The 16,718-nt window shown below is 56.4% G+C and overlaps 1 protein-coding gene across 4 annotated transcripts in view; it reads right to left on the bottom strand.

Moving 5' to 3' along the window:
* Positions 1 to 1,251: 1,251 nt before the first annotated feature.
* EBF4 (EBF family member 4) overlaps positions 1,252 to 16,718 on the bottom strand; it is a 67,434-nt gene continuing 51,967 nt past the window's right edge. For all 4 annotated transcript variants that reach the window (XM_034946986.3, XM_063601117.1, XM_034946988.3 and 1 more), the window contains 11 exons: positions 12,738 to 12,819; positions 11,850 to 11,967; positions 11,615 to 11,748; positions 11,395 to 11,521; positions 9,583 to 9,671; positions 9,389 to 9,454; positions 9,113 to 9,290; positions 8,831 to 9,019; positions 5,526 to 5,723; positions 2,369 to 2,444; positions 1,252 to 2,081 (listed from right to left, as the gene is read on the bottom strand). In XM_034946986.3, coding sequence (XP_034802877.2) covers positions 2,374 to 2,444; positions 5,526 to 5,723; positions 8,831 to 9,019; positions 9,113 to 9,290; positions 9,389 to 9,454; positions 9,583 to 9,671; positions 11,395 to 11,521; positions 11,615 to 11,748; positions 11,850 to 11,967; positions 12,738 to 12,819 — 1,252 coding nt within the window. In that variant the 3' untranslated portion in view covers positions 1,252 to 2,081; positions 2,369 to 2,373. The remainder of the gene's footprint in view (positions 2,082 to 2,368; positions 2,445 to 5,525; positions 5,724 to 8,830; positions 9,020 to 9,112; positions 9,291 to 9,388; positions 9,455 to 9,582; positions 9,672 to 11,394; positions 11,522 to 11,614; positions 11,749 to 11,849; positions 11,968 to 12,737; positions 12,820 to 16,718) is intronic.

The following is a 16,718-nucleotide window of genomic DNA, read 5'->3' as shown; positions in this document are numbered from 1 at the left end:
GGCACAATCCAGGCCATTGCAAACATGGTAACTGGTTAGCTATGTCTGCCGTGGATGAAGGAAAAGGACAGTTTGGACTCAAATGGTGGCTTGAGCAGCACTGTGGGATTGTTAGGGACAGACATCATGTCTCATTTATATCCACCATGGCACCTGACCCATCCTGGGAACCAGAGTGTGACCACTATCCAGTTATCACCTGTGTCCAGTGCAGATTAGAACTTTGCAGGGCCTCAGCTGGGAGGGCCCTGGGCAATGGGAGCTGCTCAGAGCCAAATAAAGCAGGGCGTGGGCAGGCAGGCTTTGGTGCTCTGAGTGGGAGGCCACGCAAGCACTGAGAATGGGACAGGATGACCAGAAGGCAGCATGACCTCTTGCCCTGTGTCCAGGAGAGATGAATCCCAGGTGCTAGCCAAGGACACCAGAGAAAGAAGTAGAGGCCTCTGAAAGACAGGACCAGCCCATGTGCCCTGGCAAGTGTGCCTGTCCAGAAGGCTGCATTTGCAGGTCATGGACGCATGGGTTGAAAGGGCCAGGGTGTCCAGAGGCCAGAGCCCAGGAGCAGGGCCAGGAAGAGAAAGAGGAAAGCCTGAGGCCTGGGGCTAGACACGGGGCTCACCGGATCATGGGTCAACAAAGTGGCTTTCAGGGTCAGACAGCCAGACCATCGTCCAGGGGACATATCTCAGGGGGACAACTGGGACTCATCCTAGAGGGGTGGGTGGTGGAGTGAATGGGCATAGGAATCCTGCCTCCTTACCCTCCTTCCACCCAAACTCTGAGGCAGGTGAGCCATAAGGTGCCTAGGCCTGGGGGTGGGAGCCGTGGGATGGGATTGGGGTGTGGCTCAGATAAACAGCCCTGGGAGCCACAAGCTGCCCCACCCAGCCCAGGCGTGGCCCTGCAGCCTCTGTGTTGGATTGGATCTGATTTCTGAGCCTCTGGACATCTGGGTCATATTTGGTTTGGTCTGTCCTGGTTCTCAGCAATGTCCTGACAACCACCACTTTGATCTTGACTGGAGAGCTGGGCAGCTGAGTCCTCAGCGGCCCTATTATGCTCCCAGGCAGAGCTCAGGCCTGCTAGCCTGCTCCCCCTCCCCCAACAGTCCCCAAGAACAGACGTGGGGCAGGGAATACTTGCTTTAGTCAAACTCTGGGGCTGCTTAAAAAGCCCGAGGCGCAAGAGGGCTCCCCGGGGGCAGGGTTTGGAGCCTCCTCTAGAGCTGCTGAACTGCTAAGAAAAGCAAACTCACACCAAGGAGGCAGGTGAGAGGCCGGGCGGGCACCACCTGCATCTGGTTTATTGTTCTGTTTTCTCCAAACTTAGCAGAGCAGAATGTGAGGCCGCCTGGGCCCGCTGCATGGGGCCAGCCAGAGTCATTGTGAGTGTGTGGGGCCAGAGTCCATGAGACATCCACCGGGGGAAGACCCCAAATACAGGAGGCCTGGCACCCCCTCTTCTGCCTCCTCCATGCCCAAAGCCCCCACAGGGAGGCATGATGCGGCAAGCATGAGAGTGCAGGTCTCAAAGGAAGTGGGGGCAGCTGCGGGGCCAAGCAGCTGTTGGAAGCTCCACGGGAGCCTGGGCAGGCCTCCCGAGGCTGCAGGGCTCCACCCTTTCGCTGCAGAGAAGTTGGGATGCTGGGCAAGTTGAGATGGGTCAGATGCAAACAGGACCTTTCCAGGTCACTTCTCCCTGAGCTGTCCTCTTTCCCACGGTCCCCATCCCATGCTCCCCTCACTCAACAACCCTGGTCTGCACAAGATCCATCTCTTTCAGAGGAACCAAGACCCAGACAGTGAGGCCCAGAATCCCAGCACCTCCCTGGGATGCTGTCCTGCCAAGAGCATCTGCACAGTGCTGGGGCTTCTGACTACCCCAAGACAGGGAGGCGAGAGAAGCCTGTGGGGCTGCTAGCGGGGAGGCTTGAGCATGGGGTGAAGGCCTCTCCCCGTTCAGCTCACGGGTTGAGGTCTGCCCATGGCCCTGGCCCTGCATCTGTCTGTGCCACCATCCAGGGTGTGGCTGTGAATCCCAGAGGGACCTCCAGTCCGGGCTCCATGGGAACAGCTGCAGACCTGGTGGGGCGAGAGAGGGAGAGAAGAAGGTCGGGGAGGAAGGCTGGCTGCCAGGGGACAGGAAGCCACTTCTCTCTATCTGGTCAGCTTGGGTTACTGGGGTGGGCTAAGTACCTCAGAAAGCTGTCTAGATGGGCCCCGGGGAGGAAGACTTGGACCCCAGCTCCCCATCCCTGTGGGGCTGCTAGCGGGGAGGCTTGAGCACGGGATGAAGGCCCTTAGAGAGCAAGCACATCTCAGGGCCAGGTGGGGCGGGGGGGGGTGGCCAGACCCAGCCAGAGACCTACCGTAATTAGGAGTACGCCAGGCCCTGAAGCCCCCGGGCTGGAGAGTGGAACTTGTCAGAATCCTCAAAAGACTGGTCTGCAGTAGTCAAGGAAAAAGGAGCCATAAGCCATGTGCCACCTGGGAAGCCACCTGCCTGTCACTCTCTGGGCTGGAGACAGCAGGCAGGGGATATAGCACTTTCTGAAGGCAGTCAGCCATCCCTAGCCCTGGCCCACGGCAGCACTGCAGATTGGGGTGAGGGGTGCCTCTCAGATGCTCAGGGGATGCAGCCCACGCCCTTGCTCCCTACCTCCCTCGAGAGAGACGACCCCAGGCTCCTTCTCCCAGGGTGGCCTCCTTCAGAGGGCCCATCTGCTTCCTCAAGCACATGGCCATGTACCAGGGCAGAAAAGGAAAGAGGCCAGCCTCCAGGAGTACTGACTGACATACCCACAGCAGCATCCTCTCTGCCTCCCACACCTACGAAGTTCGTCACTCCACCACTCCCCACCCCTACCTGACCCCTCCCATGGTTCTCTTTGCTGGCAGGAGAAATTGGTGACCCTCTGTTCTCTCCATCCTTCACATTCTAAGCTCCAGACACACCTAAGAAAAATTATCCAAAACTTGGAAATAAGGCAAAAAAAGTGACTGTGTATCCTTTCAAAGCCACCGTAGAGCATTATCAAATAAGCCCATCTTAAGAGTCATCTTATTCTGGGGCATGTGACGTCTTTTGACTTCACGCTACTGGCTAGGGCCCAGGCTTTGCTCGGTTGGATGGATGTTCACTTGGAGGAGGCTGAGAAATGGCCGATGACTTCTCATTGGTAGAAAAGACAGTCCCCAGAGGAAGGTTACAAGTTTATTGCTCTGTAGAAGCAGTTTGCAGCCAGCAATCTTATTTCAGCCCTCCTTGTTTTACTGGCTTCAGTCTCTCACTGTCTCCTTTAAGCCGCTCTGTCATCCTGTTAGCTCCCTCACTGATGAGTTAAATAAATCTTTGGCATATATTTGTATGTTATTTATTTATTTACTTATTTACTGAGACAGAGTCTTGCTCTGTTGTCCAGGCTAGACAGACTGGAGTGCAATGGTGCAATCTCAGCTTACTGCAGCCTTGACCTCCCAGTCTCAAGTGATCCTCCCACCTCAGCCTCCCGAGTAGCTGGGACTACAGGCATGCGCCACCACACCCAGCTCATTTTTGTATTTTTTTTAGAGACGAGGTTTTGCCATGTTGCCCAGACTGGTCTTGAACTCCTGATCTCAAGCGATCTGCCCACCTCGGCCTGCCAAAGTGCTAGGATTACACGTGTGAGCCACTGCATCTGGCCATGTTATGTTCTTAATGTTTTGAACGTGGGCTCCAAATCTCTGCCTTCCCACCCACATACCTTCGGCCTAAGGTCTACTCTATCTAGGGCATTCCTCCCCCACTAAGAACCCCTGCCTTCTTCAAACCTTGCTTGGGCAAGTCCTTCCCTGAATATGGGCTACCCTCTGGATGGGTCACCAAGCAGCCCCCTTGCCCTCCCGCCCTCCCTGGCACAAAAGTCTGTTATTGTTTGAGTCACCATCACAGGCCTGCCTGAACTGTGCAGAGGGGGTTCCCTGGTGGGAAGGGACCCCATTCTGTGTGCAGGGCAGGGCATCAGCACAGTTCTCAGAAGTTTCTGGGCTGCACCTAGTTACTCTGACTGCCCCCAGGGTAGCCGATTCTGCGGGACGCTGCGGACATGTATCATCCTCAGTTGTTCTCCCAGGCCCTGAGCTTTCCCATCCTCTTTCCAGTGTCCCCGGACTCTCATACAGGGACCCTGGAGCACAGAGGCTCCGTAGAGCATTTTCCACAGCCCCCTCCCCTGTCTCAGCCTGGAGGTTGCCCCACCTGCCCCTGCCTTGGATTTGGAGATGGTTCTGGGGCCCAAGCCACTGGCCTTGCTCTTGTGATAGGCATCCCAGCCTGATCAGCCCCCACATCAGGCTGAGGAAACCATGAGGGTGTCTCTTCCTGCATCTCAAGGTCATTCCCCAGGAACTAATCTCAAGATGCTGTTAGAAAAATACATTTTTGTGCTCAAATAAATTTGCATCTCCTGTTTCCTAGAAGGTTCACAACGTACCCTGGCACATGAAAGGCTCTGACAAATTCTTCAGTAGCCACTTACGTAATTTCAACACTGATTCTTTCCTAATGCTCTGTTGCTCTGACCCATTATTGTCTTGGGGAATACTCAATAGGACGTGCTCTAACCCAACCTCTTCCAGATCAGTGCCCCACAAACTGCACTGCAGCCTTCTGTGTGGGTGTGAACGGTGCCCTTCTGACTCATATATTCATTCAATAATTTGACTATTTATTAAACACCTGCTGCGTGCCAGATTGAGACCTAGGGAATCCCGTGGAAGCATCCCTTAGCCAGAAAACAAAACACCTGTAAGCCTCTTAGGGAAGACACTGGCCCTGGCCCCCACCATCCCCATCAACAAGGACCTGTTCTGCCCCACCCACATCCTGTTGCCTCCTCCTTTTCCACAGCCAGTCCCTTCCTCTGTCCTCCCAGTGAGTTTCCAATCACCACGTGGATAGGAAAGGCTCTGCTGGTTCAAAGGTTCTGCTGCACATGGGTAAAGTGAGAGAACAGCCATTTCATGAATGGGATGTGGGAAGATGACTTGGTCTCAAGTCCTAATCTGTAAAATGCGGGGAGGGAAGCTGGGCTAAGCCTCTTCTAAGGTCAGTCCCCTTCCATCGTCAGCGACCCAGTCCCTCACAGTGGTGCGTGCTACCCTCTGGTGGACACAGGGAGGCACAGGTACAGGCGTGCAGCCCACCAGCTCCGAGGGTCTTTGCTCTGGGCTCAGCTGGATGGGGATGGAGTGTTGGGGTAGTTTCTAGACCTCATCAGCTGTGATTTGAGTCTCTTCCCCTTGGCCAAGTGGTCAACTGAGAGCATCCAGAATGGTGACCATCCCAGGCTGGGAGGCCGGGGGAGAGGGGGCCAGAGGGACCTCCCTGGACCCCAGCAGAGCTCCCTGCTCTCTGTCCTCCAAGAAGAGCAGGTTAGCCAGCATGAGGCACTGGTGAGATGTGGACAGAGCAGGCCCCTGTAGCCCAGCTGCTCCACAAGGGCCCTTCCTTCCTGCCACAGTGAGGCAGGGTGGATCACTCACCTGGAAGCCCCTCTCCGTGGGCTCTGGGGCAGGCCTGGGGTGGGGAGCTTGGGGGGCGCAGCACGGGGGCGAAGGCGCTCCTCTGTTTGACGGCGGAGATCATGTTGACAGGCGAGAAGGAGAAGACGCTGGTGGTGGGGGCAGCGGCCGGGAGTGACATGGAGGAGGCAGCCGCCAGCGGGGGGCTAGAGGGCATGACTCCGGGGCGGGGCGGGGAGGGGCAGGCGCAGCAGGGAAGGTGGTGGGAGACACAACAGGGAGACAGCACCAGAGTGAGCAGCTTGGCTGGGGCCCCACATGGGCTGCTGACACAGGTACCAGGCTCAGACCTCACTGGGAGCTGTGAGGGTCCTGGGCCAGCCCTGACCTCTCAGGGCTTCTGGAGACCTTTTCTCGGGGCTGGGGATGACAGGGCCAGACCAGGTAAAGACAAAAGCAAAACCAGAACATTCAAAAAAACCAAACAGTGGGAGGTACCCCCCAAAAATGAGATGAGCAACAGCTGGACTACTTCAGGATTTCTGCTGAAAATCCCTGGGATTCTGAGATGCTAGGAAACATTTATGAGCCTTGCTTGGGCTGCCAAGGCTAGAGTCATAGTTCAGGAGTCACAGAAGAGCTGGAACAAGTAGTCAGGGATGAAGTTTGGGGGAACGCACAGGCTCCTGTTATAAGCCTCTCTGCCCAACATCACAAACAGCACTCCAACTTCCTCCTCAAATATGCTCTCCTTGCCAATGTTCCCTATGCTCCTCTGTCCCTCTCCCACTTCCCCCTGCACCCTGGGGTACTTTGTTTCCTTACAGTTTAATGCAGGTCCTTGTCATCTCCAGCCTGGGCCCTGGGCGGCGGGGGGGGGGGGGTCTCCTGAATCTCCCACTTCCAGCTGGTCAATTTTAAAGCAAATTGCAGGGATCTACATCCTCAGATCTTCCTGCTCTCAAACTCCCTAGCCACCCAGGCTGTGGCTTGCCCTCCTGGGAATGGCAAGGGAGCCTCCTGCACACAGACTTTGCCTGCCCCCTCTTCCTGCAGCCTCCTCTCCTGGGGGCTCAGGCCTGGGGCATCGCTGGATCCCACCTTTCTACATCCTCATCTGAACCCAATTCCCTGCCTCTCTCCTGTAAAGACTGGTAAGGCTGTGATCTGAGTATTGTCCAGGCGGCAGGCAGTGGGGTGGGTGGGGCTTCCTGGAAGAAAGCAATAGCCTGAGAAGGCTGCCTTTGGCATCAGAGGGTCCTCCTACCTCCCTTGATACAAGAATGCCTTCAACAGCTGCCCCTCTTCCAAATGCCCTCAGCCTCATCTCCTTTAAGACAGCAGTTACTGCCAGCTGGAGAGGCCCCAGAGCCCGATGAAGGGCTTGAGACCAATGCTAGAAAATGTACTATAGCTCTCAATGCCCAGGGCTCACGGCCACATTTTGTACGTTGGGTAGGTAGTGTGGGGAGTTGTGATTCATTCCAGGGTTGCCGGTGGCTGAAGCAGAAAAACAAAGAGAGACCCAAGCAAACAGCCCCTGAGCCTCTGGCTGGGGCAGTTCTGATGTCACTCCAGGAATGTTCTGGCAAACTCAATGAGAATGACACCCCTTGGAGTCGGGCCACAAAGCACCCTGAACGTGGGGAGTGGAAGGGTACCTGGGTAAGCCTTGGTCAAGACAATATCATGAAATGGGACCAACCCTCCCTCAAGTCCAGTGTGTCTCCAGCTGATGTTGGGTTTAAGCAGCTCTAGAATTCTTGATCTTCTTGCTGAATCAGAAGACCCCAGGTGGGCTGGGTTCTGCACACTGGGGCAGAGTGTTCCTCTACTGTTGACCACAGTGTATGTGATGTTCCATACCCCCACCAGTGTTGGCCCAAGGGGAAAGTTTCAAAACCAAGGGGGTGCCCACAGAGAGGCTGTGAGGGTACTGCCCCAGAACTGAAGGGAAGGAGGAGCAGTCAATCCTGGCCTGAGCAAAGAGCCAGGAGAGGCAGGGGCCTTGGGAGGGACACCAGAAGGCCATGGCCTATGTGGACTCTGGCTTATGGGGCCTTGGGTCCCAGAAGTTGAGCCCAGGCCAGAGGAGAGGGCCAGGCTCAAGCCTTCAGCCAGAAAGCAGGCAGGACACACGCCCTGCAAGGAAAGCCAGGCTGGTGGACAGACAGTGCAGTCTCGGCAATGGCAAATATGGGACAGGGAGAGGAGAGGGCACCACGGGCAAAGCCATGACCAGTTCCTTCTGGGACAGCCTTCACCACCTCTCCAGCTCGGCAGAGTCGCCTGGGACTTCAGGGACAATCTCTCTTATGATTGATAGGGAGGCTTCTTGCAGGTGACAGGAGTGGGGGGATCCCCCAAGCCCTGGGCTTTGCATACAGTGGGCGCTTTATAAATGCCTGCTGAATAGCTAAGCTAAAAAGAGCTGTGAACATGCTGATCTGGAACTTGATGATGGAAGAGTCTTGAGGGCAGTGTAAAATGACAAGGCATCAAAGCCGTTCGGAATGTCACTCACTCATGACATGCAGACATTGCCTGTCCACCCAGCTCTGAGCTCCCCACTCTAAGAAGCCAGATGGGATGTGGTCAGCGCCCACAATCAGGGCTGGGACTCCGAAATCACACACTGGCCCTTTAGGCACAGTGGCACATTCAGATCCGAGATCAACCTTAAGCAGGGGGTGGAATTGACCCTATTTGACTGCGAGGAAACAAGTTCAAATAAGTAACTTGCTGAATGCCCGGCAGCTCCTGATTTGGACACTGAAACTCAAATTCTGTCTGATCACACAGAACTCGCTCGCTCTGCCGGACGACATCGCGGGGACCACATCCTCCCCACGCCCACCTGGCCTCTGGAGTCCTGGGAGCTGGGGGGCGGCTGGAAGCCGGCTTCCCTCGAGCCCTGAGTTTCCTTAGGCTTCCGGCAGGCGGCGCCAGCCTCCTCCCCAAGTCCGGGCGCGAGATGGGAAGGGGGCGGTGTCCCAGGTTTCAGATGGACGCCCGCCACCCACTCAAGCCCACTTCAGGGGGACCGGAGGCCTAGAAGCGATGTGCATAACGGATCGGCAAAGAAGGCTAAAAGTGCACGAAGTACTCTGGCCCCAGGACCCCGGGATGCGCAGCCTAGGGGTGGGGTTGAGGTTCTGCGGCAGGGGAGGTCCCAGGCGGGGACGGTGGGCCTGCCCCCGAGGGCTGAGCCAGGGTCGACTCTCACGGCGCCGGCGCCCCAACCTCTCCGGGATGGGCGGGGGCGGGGCTGAGTCCCGTTCCGCTCCCCGGCCCCAGACCTTCCCTCGCGGGCGGGGGACACTCACTGGCGAAGGGCGAGGTGGCGGTGGAGCCATTGAGGAAGCTGGGGGACCCAGGCACGCCGAGGCCGGCCACGCCCGGCGCGCCGTAGCCGCCCAGGCCAGCTCCGAGGCCGCTGCCGTAGCCGCTCTGCTGCGAGCCGGGGCTGGGCGCGAACCCGCGGGGGGACGCGCTGCTGCAGCTGCGCGCGTAGCCTGCGAGAGAGAGCGCGGCCGTCAGGGGGCGGTGCCGGCCGGGGAGGGGCGGTGGCGGGGCCCGAGGACGGCGGGGAGGCGCGGCTCACGCACCCGGCTCGGGCCCCGGGGTGGCGTCCCCGACGGCGATGGCCAGCGGGCTGCTGAAGGCGTTGATGCCCACGACGGCGGGGTGTGGGTGGCTCGGGGCCAGGGGTCCGAGCGGCCCGGGTGCGCGGGGGGTGCTGTACAGAGCCTCGGCCACGTCCGCCGCGCGCTTCAGGAGGAGCTCCTGCGAAGACAAGAGCGGGGCACGGCCGGGGCAGCCGCGGGCGCCGCGTGCTGGGGAGCCCCGGTCCCGGCGGCGCTGGGAGGGCGGAGGCGCCATACCTGGTTGCTGCCGGGCACTCCGTACAGGGCTTCTGCCAAGTCGGCCGCCCGCTTCAGCAGCACTTCCTGGGGACAGGGGGAGAGACAGCGGGACGGAGGGGCAGCCCCTGGGGGCGACGAAGGGGCCCTCGGGAGCCCCTCCTCACCCCCTTGCCCACAGGACACCCTCAGCCCCGCCCCACCCCTCTGAGTACCTTGGGCAGCCTCTCGGGGTCTCCGGGGTGTCTGGGAATGACTTTCTGTAGCCTCTGGAATCCGTAGTCAATGGTGGGCTCGTTCAGAGCTGGGGAAGGGGGCGGCGTTTGGAGGACGTCTCCCCCGCAGCCCCCCACTCCCAGGGTGAGACGCAGGGCGCCAAAAGCAGGCCAGCGCCCAGTCCAGGAGCCTCGCTGCAGCCCCCTCCACCAGGCCCAGCCCAAGTCCCCCGGAAAACTCCAGGCACGCCCGCCAGCGAGGTTCAGGGAAGTTTCAGTTCTTTCGTTTGTTTATTCAACAAATATTTACTGAGCCAGCCTCTGTCCTCGGCCCTAGGCGCTTGGCATGAACACACATGCACCCATTTGTGATTAGAAAAAAGGGAAACCGTATACACATATGAGTTACAGTCCTAAGGGCAGGACTCGATGGAGAGTCTTCTCTTTTCATCTGGCCAAATCAGGAGTTTATTATAAAAAAGAAAAAACTTAACAATCTCCATTTATCACGGCTCAAGTGGACTCTCTGCAGCATCTGAAGGCTAGAGGTTTGCACGCACCCCAGGGAAGCAACTGGAGAAGTGGGTGGCTTGGGCTGGGGCGGGAGGATGGAAGTAGAGAAGATCCGGCCAGCGGCCAGATTCTACATTGCATCTCCACGTGTGTTGTGTTCACTGCTTACCCTGGCGTTGTGCAAGGGGTGTGTGTGTGTGCGCGTCTGACCCAGATCCCCACGCCCTTCTCCTCCTCCTTCCCCTTTTCCTGATCCCCGCACCGCCCTTTTCAGATAGCCTGGCCCCGACCTAATCCACCAGTCTCAAAGCCCTACCTTCACCTCTAATCCTGACTTAGTGAATTTCCTTTAGTTTCCCGGCAAAGAGAAAGCACTCACTTCTGGGGCTCGGTCCTTATCATTCCTTCTGCAACCACCCTTCCTTCCCCAGGTCAACCTCCCCTCTCAGCCCTCGGGTTTCGGTTTAGCCGGGCTCAGCAGACACTCCCTACCAAAGTTTTCCTTGATTGTCAGCCCCTTGACCGTGTGACCCCACCCACCCCATGAGGTTCTCTGCTCAGCCTTTCCGCGTTAGACTGGAGCTCCGGGGAGGCTAAGTAGGGTCACTACCGAGTGTCCCTCGAAGGGCTCGATGAGCATCGGTGCGGGGGGCTGCGCGATGGTGGGGACTGCGGTGGGGTGGAGAGGAGAAGTGGGTGGCTTAGCTGGGGCGGGGCGGGAGGATGGAAATGGAGAAGACTCGGCCAGCGGCCAAATAGAGCCAGGCTGGGGGGTTCTACACTGCCTCTCCACGTGTGTTCACTGCTCGCCCTGGCGTCGTGCAAGGGGTGTGTATGTACGCACGTGTGTGTGCGTGTACATGCAGAGTGAGGCCTGGGGTAGCGTGGGGGAACCAAGAGACCCAGAGAAGATTCGGGGAGCAGCGACCCCATTGGCATCTTTGGAATAAACATCCCTTTGGAGAGGCTCTAAACCCTGGAGAGTCTGCGGGCGGGAGACACAAAGTTCAGGAGGTGAGATGGCTGAGGGAGTAAGAATGTTGGTTGTGGGGGAGACTTTGCCCCGGGGAAGGGACTAAGGAGCCAGAGGCCAGGGAGGGAAACACAGAGCCAGGGAAAGACGGTCCTGCGAGCGGAGCGATCACAGGCATAGGTGGTTAAAGGGGCCCGAGGCCGCCTAGGGGGCGTGGCCACAGCGTAGAGCTCGGCTAACTCCTAACACCGAGAAGGGAGATCAGTGCGCAGGGCGGGGCTCCCTCCGCGCACCTTAGACCTCCACTCCCCCGCCCGACTCCTTACCTGTGTAGACAAAGCGGCCGGGGCATCCCTTGCAAAACTGCTTGGACTTGTAGGAGAGGGTCACCTCCACCACCCCGGGGATGTGCCGCGGGGGCGTCTGCACCCGGATGGCGTGGGGCGTGATGAGCTGCGAGGGGAGAGGGGAGGCCTGCAGGTCCCGCACCGGCGAGGGGAGGGCCCAGCCCCTAGGCCCAGAGGGAGACTGGCGGGGTTGGCCCACCTCGCTCCACACGAGCACGTTTCCGAACACGACCTGCAACCCGTCGAAGAAGTTGTCGCCGATGACAATGACGGTGGCGCCGCCCGTGGTCCAGCCCTCCCCGGGGCTGATGGCCTTGATGCAGGGGGTGGCAGCTGGGAGGCAGGAGAGGACCCAGGTCAGGGGACCGCGCTGAGGTGGGGTCTGGGGGGCTGGCTGGGCCCGCGGCGGCCGGGGCTGGGCCGGGGGTCCTGACCTTCGGAGGGGTCCAGGCGGCGCGCCCTGCGGCCATGCTTGGAGTTGTTGTGCACAAACATGTTGTCGGACACGGCCAGCACGTGTCCGTCCACGCTCACCGTCGTGGACACCACCACCTGCGGGGAGAGCCGAGGCCAGCCTGGCTGGGGCCCTCGGGGGCTCCCGGGAGGGGAATGTGGTGGGGAACCAGCACCTTGAGGCTGGTGGTTGGATGCTGGAATTTAGGGTCACTGGTGGGAGGAGGAGGGCTTCAATTCTGCAGTGTCTGAGCTGGTGGAAGGGGGCCAGCTGGATCAGGTGATACCCCCAGATGAACTGACTCCCCAGGCGCTACAAAAATAAAGACCCCTGAAAAAACTGGCTCCTTAGGCAAAGAATGGCTACTGTTTTTGCATACACAGAATGCTGGGTTGTATCCACGGACCTCCAAGCCAGGAATGGGGTCTTAGGCAAGTGGAGGTGGGCAGCATCAGCCGGAGAACTCAGCAGCAGGAGCCCCTGCCCTATTCTGGGGAGAAAACTGGGGCTGCCTTCTTCCCCCGCCCTGCACTGAGAGGGGTGTGCAGCTTGGGGATGTGCTAAGGGCAGCTGCTCTCCGCTTCACGCTATGCAAATTGCCTGGGTCGTTAATCATGTAAAAATGTCACAATTAGCATCTTCTTAAGTGGGACTCTAATGAAGCCTCCCTTGGCAGCCAGCACAAGTTGAGAAGGAGCTGCCCCACCCCCAGCAGGCACCAACCAGGCTGGGGAGGCACAGGGCTGGGCAGAGATCTGCCTTGGAGGCCTTTCCCAGGGTGGCAGGGTCACAGCCTTCCCTTCCCCCTCCCCTCCCCTCCATCAGGAATGGGTGGGGTTGCAAGGGGAAACCCTCTCTCCAGACCCACCTGGAAGCGGCGCATGTCTCTGGGATTCCCCGCATTCTTCAGGCAGTTCTGGTTGCATTTGAGGAAGAACTTGAGGAAGAACCTGAAACAGTGTGGTCGGTGGGCTCAAGGGTCAGGGGGTTCTGGAAACAGATGAAGATCCAACTGCTCCCTGCCATGCCCCCTTCCCGCAGGATGAGTGCCCTCTGCCTGCTCCCACTCAGGCACACATCCCATATTCCCATCATGGCCTCCATATACCAGGGTGCCTGATACACACCAGACAGACCCATCACAATGACAACTTCGCTACACAACCATACACACCGTGTGCTGATCACACAGTGCTTATTTATGCCACAAAGTGTATGTTTAGCACTCCCACACAGTATATATTCACCATGAAGAGTCAGTCCACTATATACACTACCTATACCTATTACTCATTGTACCCAACACACTGTATACCCATCACACATACAATATATGCTCCATATGTGGCGTGTACGCACACATACCCCATGTAATGTTATCACACACTGTGTATACGTCACCGTATATGCTCATCACCCATATAGCACATCTGCTATACAACACATCCCTCCCCAGAGTATACCCATCACCCACACCATGTACACTCCTCAGACACAGCACATTCTTTGTAGACACTGTTTATGCCTTGTATACTATTACTCACAAAATACAGCCATCACACACACTCGGGGTAGAACCTTCACACAAGCATAAACAACATGGACTCCACATATAGCCTGCACTCATCCCACACATATGGCATACTAAGCAGACACAGAGCCTGTACCCATCATGCACGGTGTATGCCCGCCCTACACAGTATATGCACAGAGAAATAGGAAATACACAGAACAAATACATTAATACACATTTTATGTTGTAAATGATTACCCAAAATATAGTGATTGCAAATACTGTAAAGCCATCCCGTATAGCAGATGCCCCCAGCAAATTCACCTCCCACATGGCATATCCTCCTCCCACACATTTTATACCCATTATACACGTAGGAAAAGCTTAATCATACAGAGCACATCCCCACCATATACACATGGCGTATCTGTCAGACATGTGGTACAGAGACACCGTGAATGTCTTCTTTTTTACACAGAGTTATTGGGAAAAAAACACACATGCGCTGATGAGGTTGCTTTTTAGACAAACACACATGAGCACTTTGCCCTTCTCTCCTTCCTGGCAGTTGGCTGGGAGGGTGGGTCCTTGGTCCTGTCACCTACCAGTAAGGTAGCCGTGGACAACATTCTGGCTGTTGTACTCTTTTTTTTCCTGTTTGTTTTGTTTTGTTTTTTGTTTTGAGACAGAGTCTTGCTCTGTTGCCCAGGCTCGCCATGTCTCACTGCAACCTCCACCTCCTGGGTTCAAGCAATTGTCCCTGCCTCAGCCCTCGGCTTCCCGAGTTACAGGGGATTACAAGGGGATTACAGGGGCCTGCCACCACGCCTGGCTACTTTTTGTAGTTTTAGTAGAGACGGTGTTTTGCCATGTTGGCCAGGCTGGTCTCGATTCCTGACCTCAGGTGATTCACCCACCTCGGCCTCCCAAAGTGTTGGGATTACAGGCATGAGCCACTGCACCCAGCCCTGTTTAACTCTTAGTAAACTCGGAATATGATCAGTGTCTGCCTTATGCCTTATAGCACTCTGTGAGCATCTGGGAAGATACCCTTTACAAACTGTAGAGTGCGGGGCTAACGTCTGCAGTAGGTCCTGATATGTGGAACAGCCTCCTGGGCCACTGTATGAGTTTCTCCAGTCAGTCAGCTTCCTCATTTTACCTCCACCCAATTGGGAGATATTTTTACCATACTATTTACTAAAGCAAATACAAGAGTCCCAAACCTGGGGTGGAACTTTAACCACTGTATAGTTACTCAGGTACTACTTATATACCCCAAATTTGAATGTTCATTTAATTCACTAGAGTTGCCTCCAAAGTCTGCAAACATTAAATTTCTGTTCAGAGGAAAATTTGTTACAGGTCCTGAAAGCCCAGTCCCCAAAAAGGAGGTCACCAAGTGCTGGGAGGAGTAAGCACCAGCCCTGGAACTGAGGTGTCCCCAGCAGGCAGCCCCTCCTTGGGAGCTGGTGGCAGTCACCTTCCTAGAGATACCTCTCCCTGGGGTCCTGCCTCTGTCTACATTCTCAGCACTTGTCATGTTCCCCCACAGTGGGCACTCCCTATATTTCCCAAATGGTGCACCCCTACAGTGTAGACAATCCATTTACCCCTAAAGGATACCCTGCAGTGCAGACAGCTGTTATGCCCCCAAACAGTAGTCACCAATGTGTAGATGCCATATATATCCCTATGGGTCACCCCAAGGTGCAGACACCTTCAGTGCTCCTGAGAGGTACACCTGCACAGTGGACGCACTCCATTTCGCTCTTATTAGTTACTATAGTAATCACTCCCTACACCCCTTATGACACCCCATGGTGTAAACACACTACACCCACATGTGCGACATGTTCCTCATCCATGCCCCACATTCACATGTGACAGAGTATAGACTCCCTACTCACACACACAGGCAGACCAGCTCATTTAAATTAAGTACTCGTGTGCTCGGTCCTTTGGCAGGTGCTAGATGGAGGGAAAAACACCAGGATGGGGCATGGTCTCTGTCCTAAAGGGATTGAAGGCTCACCTTTGGATACCACTGAAGATGCGACAAGCATAGGACTGCACCAAAAGATGACACATGTGCCCACTGCACCCCACTCCACTCAAACCTACAGAATCAAGAGGAAGCGTCCTTGGGAAGGGGCCAAGATAGGGGCTCTGGCCAGGCCTGGACTCTCTGCGTGACCCAGGGTAGGTAAATCCTTCCACACCCATGAAGGGAGAGTAGCTATTGACGGCTGCCGTGACACCTTCTAGTCCTGCCTCTGGGACATCCTTTACTTCTGCCCTCCCCAAGGCTGTGGTTTCCTGCTCCCTCACTGGCCCTTCCCCAAGCCTTTGCTCAGCAGGTCTTACCACTGTCCCTTTACAGTACAGGTTTCATTTGTCCTTTGGGTCCACACCAATTCTCATGCCCTGTACAGCCACCGTTTTCTGGCCACTCTAGGTTTCAAGGACCGCCCCTCCCTGAGAGCCCTAGGGCCCTGCCAGCACCTCTGTCTATGGGGACACCTCAGTGTTTGAGCCTGGCTAGCATTACCTGCAGAGTGTGGGTGAGTAAAAGCAGCTGCACAAGACCATGGCCTGCAGTGGGGGCTGAGGGTCAGTCCCCTTCTCCCTTCCCTTTGGGCCTGTCCTCAGAGCTAGCACATAGTCGAAGCCATCCATGGTGTGGCTGAAACCTCACTCCCTTCCAGCTGGTAGTCCACAAGGCTTCTCCCAGTCAGAGAGCCTGCACCACCCCCTAAGACCAGCAGCGTCAGCGTCACCTGAGACCTTGCTACAAGTGTAGAATCTCAGGCCTCCCCTCAGACCTGCTGAGTCAGAATCACATCTCTGCATTCATACGCCCTCCAGGTGATGCTGGTGCACCCTGAAGTTTGAGAACTACTGCACTGGAGCTGCGCTACCCATTACTATAGCCACCAGCCCCACGCGGCATGAACCCTTGCAGTGTGGCTAGTCCGAACTTGAGATGTGCTGTAAGTGTAAAGCACACATCAGATTTCCAAGACTTAGAAAAAAAGAATATAAAATAATTCATCAGTAATCTTTTATGTTGATTTCATGTGGGAATGCTCATCTTTTAGATATATTGGGTTAAATAAAATGTATTATGATAATTAGTTGTATCAGTTTCTTGTGGCTACTGGAAAATTTAACATTACATATGTGACTTGAGGCCTTGCTCAGTGACTGATGCCTGTAATCCCAGCATTTTGGGAGGCTGAGGTGGGTGGATGGCTTGAGGCCAGGAGTTTGAGACTAGCCTGCCCAACGCTGCGAAACTCCATCTCTATTAAAAATATAGAAATTAGCTGGGCG

The sequence above is a fragment of the Pan paniscus genome, chromosome 21 (assembly GCF_029289425.2).
Source record: "Pan paniscus chromosome 21, NHGRI_mPanPan1-v2.0_pri, whole genome shotgun sequence".
Lineage (NCBI taxonomy): Eukaryota > Metazoa > Chordata > Mammalia > Primates > Hominidae > Pan > Pan paniscus.
This window is presented reverse-complemented; position numbering and strand designations above follow the sequence as displayed.